Source organism: Salmo salar, chromosome 24 (assembly GCF_965601325.2).
Source record: "Salmo salar chromosome 24, fSalSal1, whole genome shotgun sequence".
In the NCBI taxonomy this organism is placed as follows: Eukaryota; Metazoa; Chordata; class Actinopteri; order Salmoniformes; family Salmonidae; genus Salmo; species Salmo salar.
Genome location: NC_138314.1, coordinates 22,745,407 through 22,753,784, shown reverse-complemented (window position 1 = coordinate 22,753,784; position 8,378 = coordinate 22,745,407). Strand labels below are relative to the sequence as shown.

Genomic DNA, 8,378 nt, shown 5'->3' with positions numbered 1-8,378 from the left:
CAATGATGACTCAGGGAGAGATACTTTAAACAAGCACTGCTCAAATTCAGCAGTGGTACAAACCAGATGGAACCAAAGGAAGAATACACATTTAAAATGACATTGAAGCTCATGATTAAAACAAATTAAGCCTTACTCTTCTTGGTGTTTAGAGGACAATGCAGTCATCTCCATCTTCATTTTCACAACTTTAGCATTCAGCTTTTCAAGCTCAAGAGCACTAGGTGATGCTCTTTTCTTGGCCAGAACCTACAAACAATAGAAAAAAACAACAAAAACACAGTATTGTACAGTCTATACAGTATTGAACACATCCCAAAAAATACAAAAAAGCCTAGGGGTGAAATTCCACCTTGTTCCAACCCTTACGTCAGTCTCTCGGAGTTTCTCTTTGAGGATTTGGATAGAGCCCTCTCTATCCTTGACTTGTGCACAAGCATCCTGAAGCTCAGTTTGTAGGAGCTGGGTGGCTTGTTTGTGGTTTGAGACCCTATTAGCAGCTTTAATCTGGTGCTCAACTCTCATTTGCATTTCCTGCAAACACAAAATATACACATTGTAAACTAGTCAGATAGAAGAACAATGGAAATTATCCATGAGATTGAAAACAGGTTAAAATGGTACCTTGATTTCTCCCTCCAACTGCTGACATTGCATGGCAAGATGCTGGTTGTCCCTCAGCAGGTGAGCTTCAGTCTTGACTGGGGCATTTTCCAGTATCTGCCGTAGAGTAAAGGTTTTACTCCTCTCTTCTTTCAGCTGACCGTCAGCCTGTGCTCGGACCACACCTAGCTCTTTCAGCAGACCACGGTGCTCATCTCGCAATCCCTGTAAGGAAAGAGGAAAAACACTGACACACAAATCATGATCAAACCCTGCAAAGCAATTGACATTCTGTATGTGCTAACTAAGACTGGAGATGATTGGTGGGGTTAACTACCTGGAGAGCCCGTGTGTTGGCCTGTGCCACGGCAGAGCGCCGGGCCACCTCTTGTTCCAGGAAGCTCTCCACAGCTGACGAGCCAGGTGAGTGGACCATGCATAGAGCACTCAGCTCCTCGTTGCTCCTCTCTCACGCCCTCAGCTCCTCTGACACCACTGCTGGGTGAGTGGACAGGCACTCCTCAAGCTTCTCCAAAACATTATTCATATTCTGATAACCCATGATATAACACAATTAGTTTCACAACATACAGTATAAATGCATTTTCTGTCATTTCATTTTACAGACAAAACTGTACAGTAATGAGGCCCACCCACCTGGAGGTAATCACCTCTTGTCCAGGAGCTCTGACAGTCTCTGGTCCCAGACTCCAAGGAAGTCGTTCTCAGCCACCTTGACTGAGTGACTGGGTGCCTGGGCTCTACAGATGAGCAGGTCCTGCAGTCTCTTCTCCTCAAATACAGCCAAGTCATTCAGGACCAGGGTTTCAAAGTGTGTTTTGTAAATCCTTGGCATACAGCTTCAGTAGCACCTAAAATGTTTTCACTCAATTTAGCAAACTGAGTTTATTATTGCAATTCAAAATGAAATAAACTATTATGAACGTGTGACTATTCATACCTTTGTATCCCAAGCCGCATTAGTTATCTGGACTGTAGATCTATTGACATTGCTACAGATATTTTTTGTGGGCTTTGGAAGAAGGGGAAACAGTTTCAGTATCATGACTTCGTCAATTTGTGTGACATCGACCAGGGGCCCATGTCCAGGCTTTGAAGCACCACAAGCTGGAGCCTCACGAAAGACGCCTGGAAAGGGATAAAATTGCTTTTATTATGATGTCATCGAATGATGCATTTGTATAGATTTTGAAACAGAAAATCCAGTGCTAGCCCACCTCCAGTCTGGAGCACATTTCCTCTCCTTCCCTGGTGGTAAAACACTTCGTGCTCTGCTCCAGGTTATTGAACTGCTCTGTCAATATGGAGATGGTCGCATTTGCGTCACTGAGCATCTGGAATGGGGGCAAAAGTTAATTAGAAAAATGCCACAGCAACTTCAGACACAGCAGAAGGAACTGTTTTGTCCGCATGTACAATGAAAAACAAACCTTATGTGCGGTTTCTACATCAACTTTGAAGTGAGACTGTCCTTCTTTGAAGCCTTGCAATTCTTCTTTCAACTGCTTCATCTGAGGGCAATGCAAAGGAACCATTTAAAGCCATTTTTGCCAAAAACCACTTGTCCCAAAACATTCTGATCTTGGTTCTCTCACATTGACTGCTTCTCCAAGTTCAGAACAGTCACACAGACTCTCACCATGTCCATACTGTCCTGAAGGTTGCTCTTGACCTGACTCCTATCATCTTTCACCGTCTCCAACTGCTCTTCAAGAAGCTGGACCTGCAAAACAATGTTCAAGGAATTAAAATATATTTCCCCAAATGGCCTAACACCACGAGCTATGTACTGGTATATGGTTTAACTACGTCTTACTTGTTTAAGTAGGGCCTCTTGTTGTTCTCTCTCAGCCTGCTGTTCTGTGTTCAGATGATGTTGTTTAAGTAGGGCCTCTTGTTGTTCTCTCAGCCTGCTGTTCTGTGTTCAGATGATGTTGTTTAAGTAGGGCCTCTTGTTGTTCTCTCTCAGCCTGCTGTTCTGTGTTCAGATGATGTTGTTTAAGTAGGGCCTCTTGTTGTTCTCTCTCAGCCTGCTGTTCTGTGTTCAGATGATGTTGTTTAAGTAGGGCCTCTTGTTGTTCTCTCTCAGCCTGCTGTTCTGTGTTCAGATGATGTGTTTAAGTAGGGCCTCTTGTTGTTCTCTCTCAGCCTGCTGTTCTGTGTTCAGATGATGTTGTTTAAGTAGGGCCTCTTGTTGTTCTCTCTCAGCCTGCTGTTCTGTGTTCAGATTATGCTGCTGTACTAATGTCCTCTGGACCTGTATGACCTGGAGAGACATTTCACTTTAGACCACATCAAAATAATAATTCATATATTAAAATTCATATTTCAAAACTAACAAAGGCTTCACCATGTCCATATTTTCCTGCAGGTCTCTCTGAAGCTGGGCTCTCATCTTTCATGTGTGCGTGTTCCTCCTCTAGCTACTGTATCTGAACAAGGTGAAACAACATACAATGATCGAAACTGTCAACAAGAATCTATGAGACACCATCACCTGGATGAGTTGAAGCTATTACTGACTTGTTGCTGAAGTTGAGTTGTTTGTTGTTCTGTCTCAGCCTGCTGCTCAGAGTTGAGATGTCGCTGCTGTTTCAGCTCCTCCTGGACTTTCATGGACTGGTTCAAAGACATCAAATTTTATTCATGGACCAATAAATCATAATGGTTTCTGAACAATGTGATTACAGAATGTTTAACTTCAACTCACCATCTCCACATTCTCCTCCTGTTCTCTCTTGAGCTGGTTCCTCTCCTCTCTGACTCCACCCAGCATCTCCTGGAGCTGGGTTCTCTCTTCAGTCAGGGAGGTCACAGTAGAGAGCAGCTTCTCCAACTCCTCTGCATGATTCTGAGGACTGTCTGTCTTCTCAGACAGGAGATTGTGCGAGCTGAGCGAGATAGATTCAAGCTCCTCACTCAGCTGCCTTATTTGAAGGACAAATTGACCAAATGAATACCTACTATAGAGAGACAGCTGAAGTTAGTTATTTTGAGAGACACTGCACCTGATCTTGGTGTTCTTGGGATAGATTGTCATTTTGTTCCTTGGATGATTCACTGTCAGCAAGCTTCTCATTCAAGTCTTTCATGACTTCTTGCATTCCAAAAAATGTATTTTAAATTGATGCTCGATGCTCTTCATTCTCCTTCAGCTAAATCAAAAAATACATTGTTGGTGGACAGCCTTTAAAAAAACGAATTGAAGGTCATGTGATTTGACAAGGACCAATTTACTTTCAGGCTGGACTCTTCCACAGTAGTAAGAAGCTGACTGTTCTCCACAGAGGAGCACACCAAGTCCTTACGGAGAGTCTCCAGTTGTTCAGTGATGTCGATTTACTGATGGGTTAGATCATTTTCCCTCAACTTTGCTTCGCTCAGGTCATCTAGCAGTTTGACTTGCTGCTCCGGAAATGTTCTGAGTTTCTGAGCTTCCTCTTTAAAGTAGGCCTTAGCAGACACCAGGCTCTCCCTCGCTATTTGGACTGCACACATCTCCTCATTGAGGACATATACCTGAACAGCCAGAGAAGAGGGGATTCATTAAAAGTAACTTCTCTTAAAAGACAAGTCTCTGTTGCTTTACATTATAACAAACAATGGGGTTACCTGCTTCATCAAACTGTCCACTTTATCTGGAAGATCCTGCAGTGCACTCAAATCCTTGATCTTAGCTTGCAGGGTTTTCTCATCTTCATGAGACTTCTCCAGCTCTTTCTTCAGGTCAGCAACTTTTTTCTCAAGTTCAATGCTGTCTATGAGATCTAAGCAAAAAGAAGAGACCCCATGATAGCAAATAAACAAGAGGCTGGGGAAGAGAGGAAATATTATACAAAAGACAACCAACACTAGCTACATACTTTTTGGAGCGTTTCCATCCAGGAGAGTAGTAAGCTTGGTGTTCTCCTCAAAGGCTCCCTGTAACTCCCTCTGAAGGTCAGTCTCCAACTGATAGCTAAGGCCATTCCCCTCAGCTTCCATCCTCTCATAGCCAGCAGTTAGTGTGACCTGAAAGCAAGGCCAAAGCATAGAGTTAAGGCTAATGCAACACGATAATGGTCAATCCATTGAGTGCAGTTTACATTTAAATACAGGCTGCAAACTGACACTGAGGTTGAAGACACTTACATCCCCCTCTTTGAGTGAGATACTTTCACTGCGCAGGTGGGCCCACTCCTTCCTAGTGTCACGGCTCAGCCCCTCAGCATCGTCCAGAGTGTGTCGCAGCTGCTTCACTTGTTGGACCAAGTCAATGTCACTCTGAAAGAGGAAAGTATGATGGCTATGTTACACCAGTGTGGTGAATGCTTTTGGCACAAATCAATGAGCTAAAATGATTTTCAATGAATGTACCGATCTTTGCAGTTCCTCTGCCCAGTTGTCTTTCTTTTTCAGCTCCTCTGACATTGCCACCAGATTAGCCTAGGGATGGACCGTAATTGGCAAATCAATCAAAAGCCATGCAACCCAGCACTCATTGACATACAATACATCTCGTTAGCCTCCCTTCTTGCTCCTGCCTAAACATTTGTAGTCTCACCTCAAGCTCTTGAGATTTGCATCCAGATGCCTCCACAGCCTTCTTTAAGGAGGACATTTCATTCAGTAGTTCTTTCTGTAGTTATACAAAAGGTTACAAGCACATGACTTATAGTAAGTCCCTATGACATTCATGGACTTGCAATTGTCTTATGCCCTACATAGTACATTCCAATTTGCTTAACTACTACATTGAAATAGATTGGTTATATAACTTTCGACATATCTACGCAATCTTTGCAGCAGTCTGTAATACCTCATATTCTCTTTTGCTCTCCTCTTCCAGAGAATTGAACTCCTCCATCTCCTGAAGAAGTGCAGCCTTTTCTTTCTTCAAGTTTTCAGTCCATCCCATTAGAATGTTGAGCTCCTGCTTGAGATAATCACGCTCAGCAACAACCATTTCCTGTTGACAGACCACATGGTGAGGTGAGAATTCAATACAAAAATAACAGAAAATCAAATTATAGCTACATACCTTCTCAGACACCAACGTCTCACAGAGTTGAATAGTCTCCTCAAATCCCCTTTTCATCTGTAAAGAATGACAGTTGGACCATTTTTGCATTTAGATGAAATGATTTGACATTCTGCATGATAAACCAGTGAGAAGGCATTGGTGATAGCCAACCTGCTCCTGTGAGTCAGTGGAAATTTGAGACTTTTCCTGTAGCATCTTCTGCAGTTCAGCAACCCTCCTCTCAAAGGTCACCACCTTCACCATGGCCTCCTGTGCATCAGCAGGCATTTGTGACTTTTCCTTCTAGCCGCTTCTCTAGTTCAGCAACCCTGCTCTCAAAAACCACCACTTTCTCTATGGCCTCCTGGTTCTGCTGAACTTCGTTTTCCAGCTGTGCATCAGTGGGCATTTGCAACTTCTCTAGCTGCATCTCCAGTTCGGCAACCCTCCTCTCGAAAGTCTCCACTTTCTCCATGGCCTCATGCTTCTACCGAGCCTCATTTTCCAGCTGGATCTCCAGACAATTTGTTCAACTGGTTTGGAGATAAAAATTCACTAGAACAGAAGAGAATGCAGGAACATGAGTATGAAGGACAACAAGATGGTAATGCGGCGTTACGATAAGATGGCAATAGTCCATGTTCACCTTTCTGCTAAACTACGCAGTCACACTGCTCTGGTTCATCTCCATGTCAAGGGTAGAATCTAACTCATCGCCATCTGTGAATACACAAACAGAAAAAAAGCTATTGAACATGATTTATGTGCCAGTATGGCAAAATATAGCATACCGTATAGCAGAATAAAAGCTGCCACTGACATTTAGTTTATTGTTCCTATGGTTTTTACCCTCATTCTGCTCTGTCAAGACAGACATATCAGCTTTTCTCCTTTTGAGAAAAGGCTCAGCAAAGCTTAGGTCAGACTCTCCAGCATGGTGGAAGGCTGGTGATGGCAGTTTTCCATCCCACGTAACCCTCCGTTTCGGCATCTTTACAAATATAAAGACATGGTAAAACAAAGTAAAAATAACCAAGAAGTACAACTTTTAAGGAATTAAGCATCAGATACATACCTGTAAGGCACTAAAAGTCAACCTTTTTGATGGAAACAAAGTCTGAGGAGGTGACTAGAAGTTTGGTTAAATTCTTAATCCTGTCCTCTTGTTCTCTTTGGAGCTGGTCCTTCTCTTGCAAAATCTGGGACAGAGTCTCCTTCTCTGTCGCGGTTGTTTGAGTGACTGAAGAGACCTAAGACAGTGCACAAAAATAAAGGTTGAAATTGCAGTTGTAAAAAGGGTCAATTCTTCGATAGGAAAGCCGGCAACATTTCTAAAGAACCCCAATAGCCAGTACAGCTAGACTTGCCTCATGAAGTCAGCGCTTGAGATCCACAATTTCATTTCTGTATCGTCTAAGAAGGGCTTCGTCATCAGAAACCTCTGTGACATGCGGGTCATTCTTCATGTTCTTTGCTGCACTAGCAAACTACATTGTAGAGATGGGCAGATACTTTATTTAAAAATGAATGTTACATTTGTCTGATATTAATCATTTAAAATAAAGATTTAAGATGGACAAATATTTCACCCACTTGAAGAGTGCTAAGCGTTTCTTCCACAGTAACTAGGGTGATTGTGCAGATGACAGTTTTTGCATTTCCACCCAAGGAATTTTGGAGGATACGGGTGAGTTTACTGTCCCTGTAGTTAGTAAAAGCCCTGAATGTATGGATAAAAATCACATTAATGAACATTAAACAAATTGCATAAGTTACACAAATGCTGTGGAAAATGGTAAGTAACCAAACACCTGCTTCTGGGTTTCATCAGACAGTTTCTTGATCACTTGACCGAGGGTGAACAGGCTGCGATTTATATTACATCCTTCTTTGAAACGTGTACCTACAATATCAGATGGCAAAAATCACAAAATGCAACTGAACTCAACCACCAAAGGAAGGTTGTTCAGATTCAGATATTTCACACTGTTGTTACATAAATAAGCACAAATATCAAACCACTTACCTTCAGCACCTGTTTGACTTGCTCTCTCAGCCCCAGCCAGGTCAATCAAATTCTACATGAAAATGAGACTTGTAAGAAAATACAAAATGGAGGACACATCTGAGTTCACCAAACAACATTCATACTCGCCTTTAGGAAAACTCACCGAAACTGAAGTTCTTGGTAAAATGTCCATCGTCAACCTGATGAATTGTCTGCTTATCAGCTTTCCAATACAACTTGACCGTCTCGGCGCTTTCTGCAGCAGTTTCCTCCCTACGACGATAGATGAATAACATTTCTGAGATCCACCACAGATAAAGATATTGTATGTAGTTAGCAAGCCAATGTCTCAACTTGATCAGTTTACACTTCTTATACAATCATGTAGTTGGTACAAATCATATCTGTTGGCTTTGCTAGCCTGCTAGATTAGTTACCTACTAACTTACTGTAACTAGAACTAAGCCAGCGCGAACTAACGTTAGCTAACTTTAATCAAAACCGTTAACGTCACTTGTTCAGTAAACTAACTAGCTATATTTTAAGGTGAGAAAATAGCCTCACCGTTCTATGAGAGGTCGAACGTGTACACAGACTTTGACAGCAGATTCCTCTGCCATGGTGAAAAAGTCGTCCCTGTCACTTGATGATACCTTTCACTTGATGAATGAGCTTTCTGGCTAGCCTGAAAAGCTCATTTTGAAAATTAGCGCACTGTCCATCCTTTGTTTTCATTGGACGGCG

General features: G+C 42.4%; 1 protein-coding gene across 4 annotated transcripts; it reads right to left on the bottom strand.

Annotated features, from left to right (window-relative positions):
• Positions 1 to 716: 716 nt before the first annotated feature.
• Positions 717 to 8,369, bottom strand: LOC106585576 (centromere-associated protein E). 4 transcript variants are annotated; one of them, XM_082968589.1, is made up of 28 exons: positions 8,199 to 8,369; positions 7,798 to 7,907; positions 7,653 to 7,704; positions 7,438 to 7,529; positions 7,220 to 7,346; positions 6,994 to 7,113; positions 6,702 to 6,876; positions 6,476 to 6,617; positions 6,273 to 6,346; positions 5,798 to 6,181; positions 5,645 to 5,701; positions 5,423 to 5,572; positions 5,168 to 5,242; positions 4,981 to 5,049; positions 4,756 to 4,887; positions 4,488 to 4,635; positions 4,237 to 4,391; positions 3,335 to 4,143; positions 3,148 to 3,243; positions 2,975 to 3,056; positions 2,441 to 2,890; positions 2,264 to 2,347; positions 2,055 to 2,135; positions 1,842 to 1,958; positions 1,565 to 1,752; positions 1,275 to 1,475; positions 941 to 1,153; positions 717 to 850 (listed from the first exon to the last, which is right to left on the bottom strand). In XM_082968589.1, the coding sequence occupies exons 10-18, from the start codon at positions 5,912 to 5,914 to the stop codon at positions 3,964 to 3,966; spliced, it is 1,083 nt and encodes a 360-aa protein (XP_082824715.1). In that variant the 5' UTR covers positions 5,915 to 6,181; positions 6,273 to 6,346; positions 6,476 to 6,617; positions 6,702 to 6,876; positions 6,994 to 7,113; positions 7,220 to 7,346; positions 7,438 to 7,529; positions 7,653 to 7,704; positions 7,798 to 7,907; positions 8,199 to 8,369; the 3' UTR covers positions 717 to 850; positions 941 to 1,153; positions 1,275 to 1,475; positions 1,565 to 1,752; positions 1,842 to 1,958; positions 2,055 to 2,135; positions 2,264 to 2,347; positions 2,441 to 2,890; positions 2,975 to 3,056; positions 3,148 to 3,243; positions 3,335 to 3,963. The 4 variants fall into 4 exon arrangements, with proteins under 4 accessions (XP_082824715.1, XP_014027427.1, XP_014027426.1 ...); XM_014171952.3 differs by lacking the exons at positions 717 to 850; positions 941 to 1,153 and having other exon boundaries at positions 1,261 to 1,475; positions 3,335 to 3,779; positions 3,862 to 4,143; XM_014171951.3 differs by lacking the exons at positions 717 to 850; positions 941 to 1,153 and having other exon boundaries at positions 1,261 to 1,475.
• Between the last annotated feature and the right edge of the window lie 9 nt (positions 8,370 to 8,378).